The 19981-nt window shown below is 47.1% G+C and overlaps 1 protein-coding gene and 1 non-coding gene across 2 annotated transcripts in view; both read left to right on the top strand.

Annotated features, from left to right (window-relative positions):
- The window catches only part of LOC124788311 (spondin-1), a 214498-nt gene that overhangs the window by 172954 nt on the left and 21563 nt on the right, over positions 1-19981 (top strand). Inside the window, exons 8-9 of the mRNA XM_047255546.1 lie at positions 61-295; positions 9386-9557. Coding sequence (XP_047111502.1) covers positions 61-295; positions 9386-9557 — 407 coding nt within the window. The remainder of the gene's footprint in view (positions 1-60; positions 296-9385; positions 9558-19981) is intronic.
- Trnas-cga lies at positions 18253-18327 on the top strand. Its single transcript has one exon. It is a non-coding gene; the product is annotated as a tRNA-Ser (tRNA).

Raw genomic sequence — 19981 nt, 5'->3', positions numbered from 1 at the left:
GTTTAGAGCTGGGTCTGCTACGCGTGGAGGGTTTCCGCATTGCGCTTGTTCCTATTGCAGTCCCCAAACACGCCGACGATTCCGCGGGAGAAGATCCACCGCATCACGACGATGTACCCGGAGGACCCTCGGGCGCCGTTCTACGACCCGTCTGGCAGGGAGATGGCGCCGCTGGCTCGCCTCTACCTTTTCCGCGACACCGTCATCGCCAAGAGCTGCGACGAGCAGGACGTGGAAGCCGCGCTCGCAGACCTGGCCATCGAGGAGACCGAGAACACCGAGGACACCACGCGACGTGAGTACCTACTCCAGTCTGACGAAGCACATCCGCGTCATCTGACAAAAACGGCTCGTCACGCTGTTTTAAATGCACTTTATGTTCTTTGCTGTTACGAGGGTGACTCAAATGAAAACCTTAAAATGTAATAACAAATCGAAATTTCGCGCCGTTATCCTGTAAGTTGGTAAGCGTGCTACAGACAGCTTGCAGAATGGACTGTAGGTGGCAGCATAGTGCAGATGCACACATATCGTCGCAGTATCAGTAGAAAGATGGCCGCCCCACTTGCGACTTGCACCAGGCAATATGAGCGCTCTGTTATTCGGTTTTTGCGTAGTGAAGGTGTGAAACCTATTGAAATTCATCGACGAATGAAGGTTCAGTACGGTGATGCATGTTTGTCACAGCAGCAAGTCTACTAATGGAGTAGGAAGTTCGCAAATGGTGTGACTTCAGTGGAAGATGCTCCTCGTCCAGGTCAGGCACAACGAGTTGTGACTCCACAGAACACTGCAGCAGTTGAAGCCATAGTGAAGGAAAACCGCCTGAGTGGCACTGAATGACATTGCAGCATGTTTACAGATTAGTCATGGGTCAGCACACCACATTGTGCATGACGTGCTCGAGTTTCACAAAGTGTCTGAAAGATGGGTGCCACGGCAGCTGACTCCTGAAATGAGAGAACGACGTGTTGATGCTCGTGAAGAACTTCTTCGGCGCTTTGAACGAGAAGGTCATGGCTTCCTTGCAAGAAACTGGGGACGAAACCTGGGTTCACTTCCACCAACCAGAAACGAAGAGAGCGAGCAAGGAATGGCGCCATTCCTCATCACCGAAACCAAAGAAGTTTCGACCAGAACCATCAGCAGGGAAGGTTATGCTGACTCTTTTTTGGGACGAAAAAGGCGTCATTTTTTAGCATTACATGTCTAGAGGGACCACTGTCACCAGTACATCATACACAGATCTCCTGAAAAATCATCTGCGGCCTGCAACCAAATCAAAGCGACGTGGATTGCTGTCAGCAGGTGTCCTTTTGCAACATGACAATGCAAGGCCCCGCACTGACCGTACAACAGTTGCAACAATCACATACCTGCATTTTGAGTGTCTTTCTCATCCACCATACTCACCAGACCTTGCCCCAAGTGATTTCCATATGTTTGGACCACTCAAAGACGCAATGGGAGGAAAGAAGTTCCGTTCTGATGAAGGGGTACGCGACGCGGTGCATAAGTGGTTGCGCGGACTACCAAACGAATTTTTTTCTAAAGGAATTTATGCACTTTGTAAGCGCTGGAGTACTTGCATTGAGCGTGGGGGAGATTATGTTGAAAAGTGATACTGCTTTGTACCACTTCTGCACAATAAATAATATTTTTTAAAATATTTAAGGTTTTCATTCGACTCGCCCTCATAATATAACGTTTATACATACAGGGTGGCCAGAAACAGTCTGACAAGCTTTTAAGGGTGTTGCAGGGGAGACAGTGCTAAGAAATAACTGTTCAGAAAAGAATTCGATACATTGCGCCATTTCTGAGTTAATTACCATTGAAGTTAGCCAATCATGCCTTTGTGCATACAAATTAAAGCGGGCTGCCAGATACACTTCGTGTCAGTTGTTCTCGTAGAGTAGATGATAGCGCATGAGAATGTTCAGCCTTTGGCTCCAGTTCCTCCCTTGGTACCGTCCTGTATCCAATTTTGCTATTGCTCTCTTGTTCGGGTCTGGCGACACAGTCTCTGGCGGGCCGTTTGCATTTGTGTGAGCAACGGTCTGCTCGGCTAATTTCAGTACTTACTAACTCATAGACGACGCAATGCATCGAATTTTTTTGTTAACAGTTATTACTCAACACAGCCTACCCAGAAACGTCCTTACGAGGTTTTCAGACTGTTTCTGACCATCTCGTATACCGAGCGGTTCATCTAAGATCATAAAGTTACCGTAATTCTGTTTTCACACAAATGAATTGTGAGAAAGCTTTTGCCGACATGTAAGCTCCTTTTCATAGTCATTTTACACTGCCTGATGATGAAAGTCAACCAGTAGAAATGGTTGTATGTCAATGTAACAATGTACTCGTTAACACTAGATTTGTTTACAGTTGGTTCGAACAATGAGCAAGTGTTACAGAAATGCTTCGGGAATTCAATTGGGAATCCCTGGAGGGAAGGCGAAGTTCTTTTCGAGAAACACTAGTCAGAAAATTTAGTGAACTGGCTTTTGAAGCAGACTCCAGAACGATTCTACTGCCGCCAACATACATTTCGTGTAAGGACCATGAAGATAAGAGAAATTAGGAGTCATGCGGAGTGGAACAGGAAAGGAAATGACTAATACTGGCATAGGTTACCCTCTGCCACGCACCGTACGGTGGCTTGCAGAGTATATACACACATCAAAAACTTTTGCATCACCTCGGTTCCGAGAGTCCCGGGAACTCCACAGAAAGTTGGAACAGAGATCAACATGAACATCGTTTCCGCCCTTTTTATTGCTCATGAAAAACACACATTGTATGTTGTACCACCATACAGCGAGACCTTCAGAGGTGGTTGACCTGATTGCTGTACGCACCGGAACCTCTAATACCCAGTAGCATGGCCTCTTGCATTGATGTATGCCCGTATTTGTCGTGATATACTATCCACAAGTTCATCAAGGCACTGCTGGTCCAGATTGTCCCACTCCTCAACGGCAATTCTGCGTAGGTCCCTCAGAGTGGTTGGTGGGTCATGTCCACCTTGCTGCACTCGCTGGACAGTGTGTCTAATGCGTTCAGCCTGACCGGGTTGCCTCCAAACACGTCTCCAACGATTGACTGGTTGAAAGTATATGCGACACTCGTCGATGAAGGAAACGTGATGCCAGTCCTGAGTGGTCCATTCGGCATGTTGCTGGGCCCATCTGTACCGCGCTGCGTGGTGTCGTGGTTGCAAAGATGGACGTCAGGAGTGAAGTTGCGCATCATGCAGCCTGTTGCACACATTTTGAGTCTGCACAAAAAGCATTATTCAACATGATGGCGTTGCTGTCAGGGTTCCTCCGTGCCATAATCCGTAAGTACCGGTCATCCAATGCAGTAGTAGCCCTTGGTCGGCCTGAGCGAGGCATGTCATCGACAGTTCCTGTCTATCTGTACCTCCTCCACGTGCGAACAACATCGCTTTGGTTCACTCCGAGACTCCTGGACACTTCCCTTGTTGAGACCCCTTCCTGGCACAAAGTAACAACGAAGACGTGATTGAACGCCAGTATTGACAGTCTAGGCATGGCTGAACTATAGACAACACGAACCATGAACTTCCTTCCTGATGGAATGACTGGAACTGATCGGCTGTCGGACCTTCTCCACTTACTAGGCGTTGCTCATGCATGGTTGTTTACATCTTTGTACGGGTTTAGTAACATTCTGAACAGTCAAAGGGACTGTGTCTGTGATATAATATCCACAGTCAACGTCTATCTTCAGGAGTTTTGGGAACCGGGGTGATGCAAAACTTTTTTTTAATGTGTGTATGTAGATGCAGAAATCGGCATTATGTGAATGATTAGAATTTCAATTCGTGTGACATGTAGAATGCCCACCAGAGTGTATTAGTGTTTTTAGTGTGTAGTGTTGTTACCAAGCCTGGTACAGTATACAATGGTCATGAACACCGTCAGATGCTGAGTGATCACTTTGAAAGACATATAGGTGCCATATATTCGTTATCAGCAGCGGACTGAGTTTTAAAGAGGCCACATTGTGTGTCTCCATTTGTCCAGCTGGTCAAATCGTGCAATAAAGAGATCTGTGGGCATTTGGCTGTGACAGTGGCCCGATGTTGGACTGCATGGGAATGTGACGGTGGTCATACCCATCATCATGGTTCTGTTCAATCACGTCTGACCAACGCAATGGAGGATCGCCCTATTGTGCACCAAGTACATCATAATCCCTTCACATCTCCGCCTTCCATTCGAGAACAAGTATCAGACTTCGTGCAACATTCTGTGTCATCCCCCACCATTGGTTGGAGGTCAGCTGGAGCCAGACTAGCAAATTGTCGTCCGGTACGTAGGCTTCTGTTAACACCACAACACACGCCGCTGCGTTTGAATCGTTGCCATGACCGGGACTGTCGATGAATTGCGTCTCACTGTATTCAGCGGTGAAATGCTGTTTTGCGTTATCTCGGATGACCACTGTTGGCGAGTATCGAAGCGATCTGGGGAGGGGTCCCATTCTTGCTACATTTTGACATTTTGGGGAGCAGGGGGGTGGGGGGGGGGAGGGGGGGGAGGACAGAAAGGTGTTACTCTTCGCATCGTGGAGTCGGGAGCCATGCAGTATGACTTCACGTCACGGCTGGTAGTGACTGACGGAGCTCTGACGGCACAACTGTACGTCATGGACATCTTGTGTCCTCATGAGTTACCTTCGCGTAACATTATTGTGGTGCCAATTTTCAAGAGAACAATGCTCATTTGCACAAGGCACGTCTCTATGAAGTGTATGCATCAAGTTGAGGGACTCCAGTGGTCGCCAAGATATTCAGATCTATTCCTGATAGAAGATTTGTGAGGTCATCTCGGACGCCAACTCCAGCCCAGAACCAGTATGCAGGACATCAAGGATCAGTTACAGTAGTTATGGGCCAGCGTATCTCAGCAGAGAATATAATGGTTTTTTGACACTCTCCCCAATTAAATAAGTGCATGCATCCAGGCCAGACGGGGTCCAACGCCAAAGAGATAAGTGGGTTCATACTACCAATTTATTTGTAAATTTCACTCGATTTTTTAATCACTTTCGTTTCGTTTTCTCCTCTCCTGGTGACTGCAACACTTTTTTTACATCTTTCAGTGCACTACCAAATTCCTCTCACAATGTCCGATTACACATATTGCTTTCGTTCACTCCGTTTTCACTTTCCTTAATATGTCTAACAGTTTAGTGCAACAAAAGAGGTAAAAACTTTATTGTTAGGGTCCATGAATACACGTAGCATAAAACGGTGCAACCTACAGTTAACTTTTCAAAAGGGTGGCAAGTAACGCTATTTTACGTACTATAAGTATAAAATACATGACTAAATTGGTGGGTGATTCGTAGTTACACAGGATGAAAAATTTAGGACACGGAGTTGCCGTCTCTGGCAGAATCAAAGGCGCTAACCTAGCTGAGTATGAAACACAATTGAACTAGGATGAAGATGCGGGTACGTCATACCATTCTGCCTCACATCTATGCCAGATTTCATCATTCGTAGTGGTTGGCGAAGCGTACGACCAGATGCATTCAGTGGCTGAAAGATCTGGAGAACGTGCTGGGCCGGCCGGAGTGGCCGTGCGGTTCTAGGTGCTGCAGTCTGGAGCCGAGCGACCGCTACGGTCGCAGGTTCGAATCCTGCCTCGGGCATGGATGTGTGTGATGACCTTACGTTAGTTAGGTTTAATTAGTTCTGAGCTCTAGGCGACTGATGACCTCAGGAGTTAAGTGGCATAGTGCTCAGAGCCATTTGAACCATTTTTTGAACGTGCTGGCCAAGGCAACGGTCGAACACCCTCTGGGTCGAGGAAGGCCATCAAAGCACGGGCAACATGCGGTCTTGCGGTATCCTGCTGAAAAATAACGTCACGTGGACCTCCAAATTGTGAGCTATGAGAAACAAAGTTGATCATGTTCTATAACCAGTGGCGCTGCATACCATCACGCCAGATGCTGGTCCCGTATGATGACGAATGCAATCTGGAAACATTCGTTCTCCTCGGAGGCTCTGCACGAGGGTATGTCCATCGAGATAGTGTACGCGAAACTGGGACTCGTCTGAAAAGACGACATGGCGGCTCTCCTGTGTCCAGTGCCGTCATTGGGCGTACCGTAGTCGCCGCGCATCTCACTCCTGCCCGCGGTAAGAGAAGTGGCAGTAATGGTCTCCGTGCTGATAGTTGCACTGTGCGCGTGCATACTTTCCTTCTGCAAACGAGCTCGCTTCAGCGCTAGTCGTGTGGAGCCGTTTGAGGTCCTCTTGAAGCAATAGAGCTCGTAACTGCGCGACAGACGTTGGATCCTGACGAATGTAAGCAGCAATATAGCAGAACGACAAAGCACATTCTCGGCAGCACCTGATCCTACCATTGTAGAATTCCTACACGTGCTTGTGGACGTTTCTCCTTACACGTAGCTTAAAATGGTCTTCTCAAAAGCTATCAAGAATCTTGAACGAGAAACTGTCCTGCGTAATCTTTCCTCGTAAATAGAATATACGAGGGTTGGAACTTAAATAGTAGCAACCATTTATTCACAACCGATACACAAGAGTTACATGTTTGCACCTGTTACTGTCCTTCAAAGTAGTCACCAGCGTTGTGTAGAACCCCTTGCCAGCGATGTGGAAGGCGTGCTATACCGTTAGCAGAGCCTGTTCTGTTGACGGTGCGAAAGGAGCAGTCTACTGCTTGGCGAATCTCTGGAACAGTTCTGAAGCGAATGCCACGAAGTGGTTCCTTCATCTTCGGAATCAAATGCACAGTGTTACTGATCATTTTTGGAGCATCACCTGCGACCAGCTTTGCGAAAGAAGCGGCGACACTTTTTGCACCCATCATTTTGCACGACAATGCGCGGGCGCATACAGCGCAAGCTGCGGCTGCTCTGTTCGGTCGATGGGACTAGGAAGTACTGTACCACCCACCATACTCCCCGGACTTAAGTCCTTGTAAAAAAAAAATGGCTCTGAGCACTATGGGACTTAACATCTTAGGTCATCAGTCCCCTAGAACTTAGAACTACTTAAACCTAACTAACTTAAGGACATCACACACATCCATGCCCGAGGCAGGATTCGAACCTGCGACCGTAGCAGTCCCACGGTTCCGGACTGTAGCGCCTAGAACCGCACGGCCTAAGTCCTTGTAACTTTGATTTGATTCCGAAGATGAAGGAACCATGTTTATACGAAAACACTACCACAGAAGCAAGAAGAGCCGGATTTGTACCGCCATAATATCAGTGACAATGGACATGCTTGTTAATATTCTTCACGGCTTTGCCGTCAGATGACGTTGTGCAAATTCCACACTATTTCCTCGGAACAATTGTCCGACATCTTCAGGTTGTTCAGCCTTGTTAGTGGCTAGGTACGACTGATAACATCCGCACGTGGATGCCCTGTATAAAAAACACGGGCGCGAAAAATGCTCAGGCGCGGAAATCACTGATGCGCAATGATTTGCAAATACACTACTGGCCATTAAAATTGCTACACCACGAAGATGACGTGCTACAGACGCGAAATTTAACTGACAGGAAGAGGATGCCGTGATATGCAAATGATTAGCTTTTCAGAGCATTCACACAAGGTTGGCGCCGGTGGCGACGCCTACAACGTGCTGACATGAGGAAAGTTTCTCACCGATTTCTCATACACGAACAGCAGTTGACCGGCGTTACCTGGTGAAACGTTGTTGTGATGCCTCGTGTAAGGAGGAGAAATGCGTACCATCACCTTTCCGACTTTGATAAAGGTCGGACTGTAGCCTATCGCGATTGCGGTTTATCGTATCGAGACATTGCTGCTCGCGTTGGTCGAGATCCAGTGACTGTTAGCAGAATATGGAATCGGTGGGTTCAAAAGGTAATACGGAACGCCGTGCTGGATCCCAACGGCCTCGTATCACTAGCAGTCGAGATGACAGGCGTCTTATCCGCATGGCTGTAACGGATCGTGCAGCCACGTCTCGATCCCTGAGTCAGCAGATGGGGACGTTTGCAAGACAACAACCATCTGCACGAACAGTTGACGACGTTTGTAGCAGCATGGACATCAGCTCAGAGACCGTGGCTGCGGTTACCCTTGACGCTGCATCACAGACAGGAGCGCCTGCGATGGTGTACTCAACGACGAACCTGGTTACAGGAATGGCAAAACGTCATTTTTTCGGATGAATCCAGGTTCTGTTTACAGCATCATTGTGGTCGCATCCGTGTTTGGCGACATCGCAGTGAACGCACATTGGAAGTGTGTATTCGTCATCGGCATACTGGCGCATCACCCGTCGGGATGGTATGTGATGCCACTGGCTACACGTCTCGGTCGCTTCTTGTTCGCATTGACGGCACTTTGAACACTGGACGTTACTTTTCAGATGTGTTACGACCCGTGGCTCTACCCTACAATCGATCCCTGCGAAACCCTACATTTCAGCAGGATAATGCACGACCGCATGTCGCAGGTCCTGTACGGGCCTTTCTGGATACAGAAAATGTTCGACTGCTGCCCTGGCAAGCACATTCTCCAGATCTCTCACCAATTGAAAACGTCTGGTCAATGGTGGCCAAGCAACTGGCTCGTCACAATACGCCAGTGATTGATGAACTGTGGTATCGTGTTGAAGCTGCATGGGAAGCTGTACCTGTACGCGCCATCCAAGCTGTGTTTGGCTCAATGCCCAGGCGTATCAAGGCCGTTATTACGACCAGAGGTGGTTGTTCTGGGTACTGATTTCTCAGGATCTATGCACCCAAATTGCGCAAAAATGTAATCAAATGTCAGTTCTAGTATAATATATTTGTCCAATGAATACCCGTTTATCATCTGCATTTCTTCTTGGTGACGCAATTTTAATGGCCAGTAGTGTAGATGGGGCCATACTAAAACGCCCTCTGCCGAAAATCGCAGAGCTTTCCTCCTGCACATGCACTGTACGCTATTTTTACTAACAGCCACCAGCAAGGTTGAACCAGCTGAAGATATCAGAAAGTTACTCCGAGGAAGTATTACGGAATTTGCAAACCCGTGAAGACTATTTACGACATATCCGCCGGGAAAGCTGGAAGATCACAATGGATACGCTTACCAGAGTATGGCAGAAATTCGATTATCGATGTGATATTGTTCGTGTCGCTGGTGGAGGACACATTGAACATATGTAATCTAAACTTGAGAGATTCGCAGGTCCTTGGTTGTATGTCGTATAGTTTATTACATATATGCATTGGAAATACGTATGTTATATTTTAAACGCCCTGAATTTCGCGAAATTCTAATTGTAAAGTTGAACGTGAAAAGTATAAAGTGTTTGACAGAAAGTTCGTTGCATGTTCGGGACAGCGGAGTGCGCGGTGACCGAGTACTCGCCGTGGAGCGAGTGCTCCGTGACGTGCGGCAAGGGCATCCGCATGCGGCAGCGCTCCTACCTGAACGCGCCCAAGGCCGAGATGCTGGGCTGCGACCGACAGCTCGTCTCCAAGGAAATGTGCGTCGCATCCGCGCCCTCCTGCCCGTGAGTACCGCAGCTTTTCTTCTCCAGTGTCTCTAATTAACTGAAGTAAAGTGGTACGCATTCACTGTTTTAATGCCTATGACTGTCTAGCGTGTCGGGATTTATACCAAGGTGTACACCCTCCCTCCTCAACACGTAACTCCTCTTTCTCGTCCACCTCACTTCATCGTCCCCCACATCTCGTCTCTCTCTCTCTCGCTCTCTCTCTCTCCTCCTCCTCCTCCTCCTCCTCCTCCCCTCTCCCTCTAACCCACCACACTGGTCACTCTATAAAATACATTAGAAAAAATTCATTTTTAATACTACATTGAAATGAAATATAACACTAAAATTATTACCTCTGGCATATCAGTACTAGAAACAGCCATTCGTCCTTCCATGACTGCACAGTACTCGATCCTTACTCATTTGGAAAAGATTGTGATTATGTATGTGATTAAGAATTTCGTACATAATCGACAAATTCATTCTGTCACTCCTTAAATACGTAAATCAACTATTGCTAGTAACTAATACACTGCCGGCCGCTGTGGCCGAGCGGTTCTAGGCGCTTCAGTCTGGAACCGCACTGCTGCTACGGTTCAAAATGGTTCAAATGGCTCTGAGCACTAGGGGGCTTAACATCTGAGGTCATCAGTCCTCTAGAACTTTACAAGTACCTAAACCTAACTAAACTAAGGGCTTCACACACATCCATGCCCGAGGCAGGATTCGAACCTGCGACCGTAGCGGTCGTGCGGTTCCGGACTGAAGCACTGCTACGGTCGCAGGTTCGAATCCTGCCTCGGGCATGGCTGTGTGTGATGTACTTAGGTTATTTCGATTTAAGTAGTCCTAAGTCTAGGGTACTGATGACCTCAGATGTTAAGTCCCATAGTGCTTAGAGCCATTTGGACCATTTTGAACTAATACATTGCCAGACAAAGAAAGTAAAGCACCTAAAAGACATGGTCAGAGGTCAATGTAACTTCGTAAAAGTACACCATCAGTAAGTATCTAGATGATTTTGAGTTGGAGTTCTCTGTGAAAGATGGAAAGGTTACCTTGGTGCATTAGTGTTGTTCGTGTTTACAGTTCAACAATGAATCACGGTTCTGCACTATGGTGAGTATGACAGTAACTTGGGAAGAGGTCCTACTCTTCCAGTATTTTGGAGAGGCACAGACTGGTTACTCATCCTGTCATGGTGTGGGAAGCCAATGAGTACGTTGCAGCTGGTGGTCACTCAGGGATCTCTGATGGCACAAGAGTATGTAGTTACCTCTTATGCGACAGTGTCATCGTACCGGTCTTCAATATTTTAAAAGTCCCTTTCATTTATAATACTACATTGAAATGAAATATCACACTAAAATTATTATCAGTACTAGAAACAGCCATTCGTCCTTTCACGACTACACAGTAACTGACCCTTACTCATTTGTCAAATGATTGTGATTATGTATATGACTAAGAGTTTCCTACATAATCAACAAATTCATTCTGTCACTCGCTAAATACGTAAAGCAAACTGTTGCTAGAAACTCATACACTGGCAGACAAAGAAAGTAGAGCACCTAAAAGACATTGTCAGATGTCAATGTAATTCGTAAAAGTACACCATCAGCAAGTATCTAAATGATTTAGAGTTGGAGTTCTCTGTGAAAGATGGAAAGGTCACCTTGGTGCATTAGTGTTGTTCGTGTTTGGTGTTCAACAATGAGTCACGGTTCTGCACTATGGTGAGTATGACAGTGACTTGGGAAGAGGTGTCTTGTTGCCGTGTTTTGGAGAGGCATAAAGGGGTTACTCGTCGTGTCATGGTGTGGGAAGCCACTGAGTGCGACTTCAGGTTACAGTTGGTGGTAACTCAGGGACCTCTGATGGCACAACAATATATGCCACGGACATCCTGCATCCTCATATGTCACCTCTCATGCGATAGTATCATTGTACCATTCTTCAACAGCGCAATGCTGGTCCACACATGGCATCTGTCTCTAAGAAACGTATGTGTTATGTTGAGGTGCTCCTGTGGCCGGTGCGAACCCCAGCTCTGTATCCAGTAGAACATGTATGGGGCCTGGTGGGACATCATCGCCATCCTAGTGCCATTATCTAGGATATCAAGGACCACTTACAACAGTCGTGGGCCATATGGCCTCAGGAGAGGAGGATGACGGCGTTATGACATACCTGCCAACCAAATAATTGAGGCCGGGAGGTATCCCACATCACACTGATAAGTAGCCACATACTGCCAAGTTCTTTGTAATTTTCACTCGTTTTTGTAATCACTGAAATAACATATGTGAAGCTTCGTTTCGTTTTCCTACTCCCCTTATTGTTGCTTAACTTTTTCGGCCAGCCAGTGCGTACCTTACAGAAGAAACACGCTGTAATGTCCGGAGCTCATACGTTACGTTGGGTGGTTGTTGAGGGCAGGTCGACATCAGTATGTTGTGGACCCTCACTTCATGACGTGGGTGAATAGTGGCCTGGTGAGTTGGTGCCTGCCTGGCATCCAAAGACGTTAGTTAAACAGTATTAAAGAACTACACATTTATTGCTCGGCAATACTTATGCTACAAGTGGCATCCTTGCATGAAGTGTGTGGCATCGTGCATCCGGGCCGCAGCCTCAGCACAGAAGAGCGGTAGCAGCGGTGGAGTCTGCCCACAGGCACAGGAGCTGGGCAGCGGAGACTGCACGCCCCCGCAATGACGGAAGAGCGGCTGCACGTCTGGACCCACAAGGTAGGCCACCAAGTGCCCCGCTGACCTAAGGCGCCTATATCCATCCCATCGGACTCGGCTTGAATGTGGCTAACAGCATCTAAGTCCCCAGGAAGGGACAAAAATTTGTAAACAGCAAGATGAGCTCATGGTAGACCGACCTAGGTCCCTCCTACAGGCTGTCGAACTGCGGACTAAGATATCTACATTGAAAAATGAGCAACATTCACACGGCACTGGCCCATGCCTGTTATACTGCCTTGCTGGTTTCTTTGCCACAGCTCATAACATCGCTGCGACCTGGGCATGGGGAAATCAGGATATCTGAGTTGCAACTGCTCTCACTTTTTGCAGCGTCCATAACATGGAACCTGGATTGCCCAGCTTTTGAACAGGGTGTGCCCACAATATCTGTAATACAATCAATATCAGCCCCTTGTTGAAATTCCTCCGCGGTTCTAGGCGCTACAGTCTGGAGCCGCGTGACCGCTACAGTCGCAGGTTCGAATCCTGCCTCGGGCATGGATGTGTGTGATGTCCTTAGGTTAGTTACGTTTAAGTAGTTCTAAGTTCTAGGGGACTGATAACCACAGCAGTTAAGTCCCATAGTGCTCAGAGCAATTTGAAATTCCTCCCAGTTATGGCTTAACAAGCTTTCCACTGCTCCTTGTGTAACCGAATTTTTACGAGTTCCACCAGATACATTATTCTGCGGTTCAACAACACCCTCTCCGACAAAAAATCTGTCTCGTAATTTGCTCGGGGTTACCTCTGGAAAATGTTTAACATACATACACAACTCATTAATTACAGACAATAGTTTTGGTTTCTTCCTTACTCTAGTCTGGCTTGACCCACATGGCTATCAAGTATGCTCTTACTCCTAAAACATTATTTTCTCCATTATGTCGATGGAGATTGCACAAAACCCAGAAACACCGCAGCAACGACACAGGTAGCGACTGCAGCGTTGAGCGGGAGCAACGCCTTGTTGAAATACAAGCAGGCACTCTACAAACCATTAATGAGCGTGCAGGAGTCAAGTTAGTAGTACCTGTTCCTTCTACTGATCCTGTTGCAGCTAATCTGGTTAATTCCTTTTTGTGTAAATCAATGACGATGTGTTAGTGAGCTGAAATCTGCCGCTAAGTTAGATAACTGGTCAGATGAGATGCACTTGATTAAGACCAAGCTACGTTTGACTGGCGAGGTGAAAATATACACTCCTGGAAATGGAAAAAAGAACACATTGACACCGGTGTGTCAGACCCACCATACTTGCTCCGGACACTGCGAGAGGGTTGTACAAGCAATGATCACACGCACGGCACAGCGGACACACCGGGAACCGCGGTGTTGGCCGTCGAATGGCGCTAGCTGCGCAGCATTTGTGCACCGCCGCCGTCAGTGTCAGCCAGTTTGCCGTGGCATACGGAGCTCCATCGCAGTCTTTAACACTGGTAGCATGCCGCGACAGCGTGGACGTGAACCGTATGTGCAGTTGACGGACTTTGAGCGAGGGCGTATAGTGGGCATGCGGGAGGCCGGGTGGACGTACCGCCGAATTGCTCAACACGTGGGGCGTGAGGTCTCCACAGTACATCGATGTTGTCGCCAGTGGTTGGCGGAAGGTGCACGTGCCCGTCGACCTGGGACCGGACCGCAGCGACGCACGGATGCACGCCAAGACCGTAGGATCCTACGCAGTGTCGTAGGGGACCGCACCGCCACTTCCCAGCAAATTAGGGACACTGTTGCTCCTGGGGTATCGGCGAGGACCATTCGCAACCGTCTCCATGAAGCTGGGCTACGGTCCCGCACACCGTTAGGCCGTCTTCCGCTCACGCCCCAACATCGTGCAGCCCGCCTCCAGTAATGTCGCGACAGGCGTGAATGGAGGGACGAATGGAGACGTGTCGTCTTCAGCGATGAGAGTCGCTTCTGCCTTGGTGCCAATGATGGTCGTATGCGTGTTTTGCGCCGTGCAGGTGAGCGCCACAATCAGGACTGCACACGACCGAGGGACACAGGGCCAACACCCGGCATCATGGTGTGGGGAGCGATCTCCTACACTGGCCGTACACCACTGGTGATCGTCGAGGGGACACTGAATAGTGCACGGTACATCCAAACCGTCATCGAACCCATCGTTCTACCATTCCTAGACCGGCAAGGGAACTTGCTGTTCCAACAGGACAATGCACGTCCGCATGTATCCCGTGCCACCCAACGTGCTCTAGAAGGTGTAAGTCAACTACCCTGGCCAGCAAGATCTCCGGATCTGTCCCCCATTGAGCATGTTTGGGACTGGATGAAGCGTCGTCTCACGCGGTCTGCACGTCCAGCACGAACGCTGGTCCAACTGAGGCGCCAGGTGGAAATGGCATGGCAAGCCGTTCCACAGGACTACATCCAGCATCTCTACGATCGTCTCCATGGGAGAATAGCAGCCTGCATTGCTGCGAAAGGTGGATATACACTGTACTAGTGCCGACATTGTGCATGCTCTGTTGCCCGTGTCTATGTGCCTGTGGTTCTGTCAGTGTGATCATGTGATGTATCTGACCCCAGGAATGTGTCAATAAAGTTTCCCCTTCCTGGGACAATGAATTCACGGTGTTCTTATTTCAATTTCCAGGAGTGTACATCATGTATCATGAGGAGTTAAATAAGCACAAACATGTGAACAGCTTACAAAGGGCTTTATCAACGTTACTGCAAGCAGAGCAGCGAGAAAGTTGTTTAAATCAGAATTGTTTAATGGATGGAGCGGATACAATATACATTGAATATAACATCCGCTTTGAAGGCTCGACAAGAAATGCCATTTCATTTTAGAGCTTCCTTTGTTCGTCGCTGTTTACATTCTTGGAGAGTGTCTGCACTTGACAGTCAAGACAACGCCAAGTCGCAACGTCAAAACATAAAGGCCCAGCCCACAGCGGGTGAAGCCGTTTACTCGCTGTCGCGCCTTGCCGGTCACTCGAACCGCACACCTCTCCAACTCTGCACAAACGTGAAACAAAACGACCGCGCACAGTATCTGTTTCCCGACTTATTCCGTTCCTGGCATAGTTGGTCAAATTCGTAAAATATGGTGATGCAAACTAACAATGCAGAAATTGCAACACACTGCACTTGAGGACAATATTATAGAAATGGAAGAGGATGTAGATGAAGATGAAATGGGAGATACGATCCTGCGTGAAGATTTTGACAGAGCGCTAAAAGACCTGAGTCGAAACAAGGCCCCGGGAGTAGACAACATTCCATTAGAACTATTGACGGCCTTGGGAGAGCCAGGCATGACAAAACTCTACCATCTGGTGAGCAAGATGTATGGGACAGGCGAAATACCCTCAGACTTCAAGAAGAATATAATAGTTTAATAAGTCACAGCTGCAAAATACTAACACGAATTCTTTACAGACGAATGGAAAAACTGGTAGAAGCCGACCTCGGGGAAGATCAGTTTGGATTCTGTAGAAATGTTGGAACACGCGAGGCAATACTGACCCTACGACTTATCTTAGAAGAAAGATTAAGGAAAGGCAAACCTACGTTTCTAGCATTTGTAGACTTAGATAAAGCTTTTGACAATGTTGTCTGAAATACTCTCTTTCCAACTCTGAAGGTGGCAGAGGTAAAATACAGGGAGCGAAAGGCTATTTATAATCTGTACAGAAAGCAGATGGCATTATAAGAGTCGAGGGGTATGAAAGGGAAGCAGTGGTTGGGAAGGGAGTGAGACAAGGTTGTAGCCTACACCCGATGCTATTCAATCTGCACACTGAGCAAGCAGTAAAGGAAACAAAAGAAAAATTCGGAGTAGGTATTAAAATCCATGGAGGAGAACTAAAAACTTTGAGGTTCGCCGATGACATTGTAATTCTGTCAGAGACAGCAAAGGACTTGGAAAAGGAGTTGAACGGAATGGACAGTGTCTTGAAAGGAGGATATAAGATGAACATCATCAAAAGCAAAACGAGGATCATGGAATGTAGCCGAATTAAGTCGGGTGATGCTGAGGGAATTAGATTAGGAAATGGGACACTTAAAGTAGTAAATGAGTTTTGCTATTTCGGGAGCAAAATAACTGGTGATGGTCGAAGTAGAGGGGATATAAAATGTAGACTGGCAATGGCAAGGAAAGCGTACCTGAAGAAAAGGAATTTGTTAACATCGAGTATAGATTTAAGTGTCAGGAAGTCGTTTCTGAAAGGATTTGTATGGAGTGTAGCCATGTATGGAAATGAAACATGGATGATAAATAGTTTGGACAAGGAGAGAATAGAAGCTTTCGAAATGTGGTGCTACAGAAGAATGCTGAAGATTAGGTGGGTAGATCACATAACTAATGAGGAGGTACTGAATAGGATTCGGGAGAAGAGGAGTTTGTGGCACAACTTGACTAGAAGAAGGGATCGGTTGGTAGGACATATTCTGAGGCATCAAGGGATCGCCAATTTAGTATTGGAGGGCAGCGTGGAGGGTAAAAATCGTATAGGAAGACCAAGAGATGAATACATTAAGCAGATTAAGAAGGATGTAGGTTGCATTAAGTACTGGGAGATGAAGAAGCTTGCACAGGATAGAGTAGCATGGATTGCTGCATCAAACCAGTCTCAGGACTGAAGACCACAACAACAACAACAAACAAATACTACGTAGTTTAGTACTTCGTCACTATCATCTTTCCTTGCATTAATAGCGAGCGGGAAATATCGTTTGCCTAAACAGCATGTAAAACTGCAGTAGGTAATGGCTTAGGGGAAATATCTTCTGCAGGACATGAGTCTAAATAAAAACAGTGTAGGGCAACGACAGTAAACATACAGCCAGGGAGCAGACTAACCTTTGCGACGTGTTACGACCCAACGTTATTCAAAGCTGCATGTGCTTCACGTAGCTGACACTCCCGTCTACACAGAAATTAACGCCCTGCTAATTACGGTACTGGCACCTCGCCGGTCGCAAATACCACTCCCTAGAATTACCCATGAATTGCGAGAGCTCTGCAGTTTACTGCAGTTTCGTACATGTCACTTTTAAATTCTTATGAACGTCCTGTTTACTAATCACTGCTGTAACACAGAAAACAAAAACACCGAAAAGATGAATCAGTCACGAGCCCGTAATGCTGGACTGCAGTCTGTACTTCCGGCTGCGATGCTGGGCGCAGCTACACTTCCGACGTTATGTTTGGTGGCAGTTGTGGGCAGATCGACGTCAGAATGCCTTGTACCACAACCGCAGGACGCCGGTGGATAGTGGCTTGGTGAATGGATACCTGCCTGATGCCCAAAGGCGTGTTAAAGAAACAAAAATTTGTTGTTCTACAATACACAAATGGAGCGATGACGTTCCAAACTGTCCCTGACAGCAGGGCGGAAGCAGCGTTCGCCCCATCAGGAATGCGCCGACGCCATCGCGCAGTCCTTGTGGACGTTGCAGTGACAACGGTGATGACATAGGATCGCTGACCAGGCGAGAAGACTCTGACCGTCAATTATGGTGCCACTGGCAGTCAGCAGCAGCCAGCAGCCCCATGTAAAGTGTGTGGAATCGTGCTTAGTCACGCCACAGCAGAGGAGCCTGCCCACAGGAGCAGTCTGCACTGCTCTCTGGTGGTCAGTCTACTGGTCACAAAGAACTGTAGCTCATTTACACACCTGAAAATCGTGCGTACATCTACGATGTTACATTGACATCCAGCTGTGAAACTTCCTGGCAGATTAAAACTGTGTGCCAGGCCGAGACTCGAACTCGGGACCTTTGCGTTTCGCGGGCAAGTGCTCTACCAAGAGTGAAAATCTCATTCTGGAAACATCCCCCAGGCTGTGGCTAAGCCATGTCTCCGCAATATCCTTTCTTTCGGGAGTGCTAGTTCTGCAAGGTTCGCAGGAGAGCTTCTGTAAAGATTGGAAGGTAGGAGACGAGCTACTGGCAGAAGTAAAGCTGTGAGGACGTGGCGTGAGTCGTGCTTGGGTAGCTCAGTTGGTAGAGCACTTGCCCGCGAAAGGCAAAGGTCCCGAGTTCGAGTCTCGGCCTGGCACACAGTTTTAATCTGCCAGGAAGTTTCATATCAGCGCACACTCCGCTGCAGAGTGAAAATCTCATTCTGGGGACATCCAGCTGTGTTTTCAGGGTGCTTCACTTTCTTTTCATGCACTGTATATGTAGATTTAATGGACATTTGCATAGAAGATGTGTTCAAATTTCTCTTCACAGGCTTCACAGACACCAGTGCACATTCCACAATACTGGCTGCCTCTTTCATTCAGATACACCAGGACTCATACAAATGGCGCCACAGGCAGCATTCTCAGATGTACTCTACATATATGGCGCCCATTCACCTACTCATTCTAGGAGAAATCCAAAGGGTTCAGGTCCAAAGAGCGAGTGGTCCTCGCACCTGGATCACCTTGTGTGATGTGTCGATTGAGTAGGGTGTTCTCGAACCATTTCCACATCGCGCCAAGGGACTGGGCTTGGGCATTGTCACATAGCAGTCACATAACTCTTCATGTTAGCAAAGGAACTTCTTCTAGAGTGGAGCTATTGCATCACACAGGAGTTCAGATATGTCTCACTCAAGAGGCATTGCAAAAGGCTGTCCAGTCATTCAAGGCGATCACCAAAAATTCTTGCCCACACATTGAAGCTGATCTGGTCCTGATAGTGTCCACCAGATCAGGAGGATTTTGTGTAATCTAAGTATAGCTGTTGTGGAACTTTGTAATACTGACTCCTACACCCATCAAAAAGAAACGTGAAGTATGTCTATTAAAAAAAGCTGATAAAAATGCTCTTAACGCCTTTTATGAGGCAATCTGCACCCCTTCCGATCTGATCGTGTAAGCATAGAAAAGTTGTGGAATGATTTCAAAGAGATAGTATCGACAGGAATTGAGAGATATATACCGCATAAATTAATAAGTGATGGCACTGATTCCACATGGTACACAAAACGACTCAGATTACTGTTGCAGCAGCAACAAAAAAAGCATGCCAAATTTAAAAGAACGCAAAATCACGAAGACTGGCAAAGTTTTGCATAAGTTTGAAATATAGCGCGTATTTCAATGCGAGATGCTTTCAGTAATTTCCACAACGAAACTCTACCTCGAAATCTGGCAGAAAACCCAAAGCGACTCTGGTCATACATAAAGCACACCAGTGGCAAGACGCAGTCAATACCTCCATTCTGCGATAATAACGCTGAAGTCACTGATGACAGTGCCACTAAAGCAGAGTTATTAAACACGATTCTCCGAAACTTCTTCACCAAAGAAGACGAAGTAAATATTCCTGAATTCCAGTCAAGAACAACTGCCAACATGAGAAACATAGAAATAGATATCCTCGGTGTCGCAAAGTAGCTTAAATCGCTTAATAAAAGCAAGGCTTCCGGTCCAGATTTTGTACCAGTCAGGTTCCTCTCAGAGTATACTGATACAACAGCTCCATATTTATCATTTATATACAACCGCTCGCTCACAGAAAGATCCGTACCTAAAGATTCGAAAATTGCTCAAGTCACACCAATACCCAAAAAGGGAAATAGGAGTAGTCCGTTGAATTACAGGCCCGTATCACTAACGTCGATTTGCAGTAGGGTTTTGGAACATATACTGTATTCGGACATTATGAAGTACCTTGAAGAAAACGATTTATTGACACGTAGTCAGCAGGGATTCAGAAAAT

The sequence above is a fragment of the Schistocerca piceifrons genome, chromosome 3 (genome assembly GCF_021461385.2).
Source record: "Schistocerca piceifrons isolate TAMUIC-IGC-003096 chromosome 3, iqSchPice1.1, whole genome shotgun sequence".
NCBI classification, from domain to species: domain Eukaryota; kingdom Metazoa; phylum Arthropoda; class Insecta; order Orthoptera; family Acrididae; genus Schistocerca; species Schistocerca piceifrons.
The sequence above is the reverse complement of the archived record's forward strand: the minus strand, read 5'-3'. Positions and strand labels throughout refer to the sequence as shown.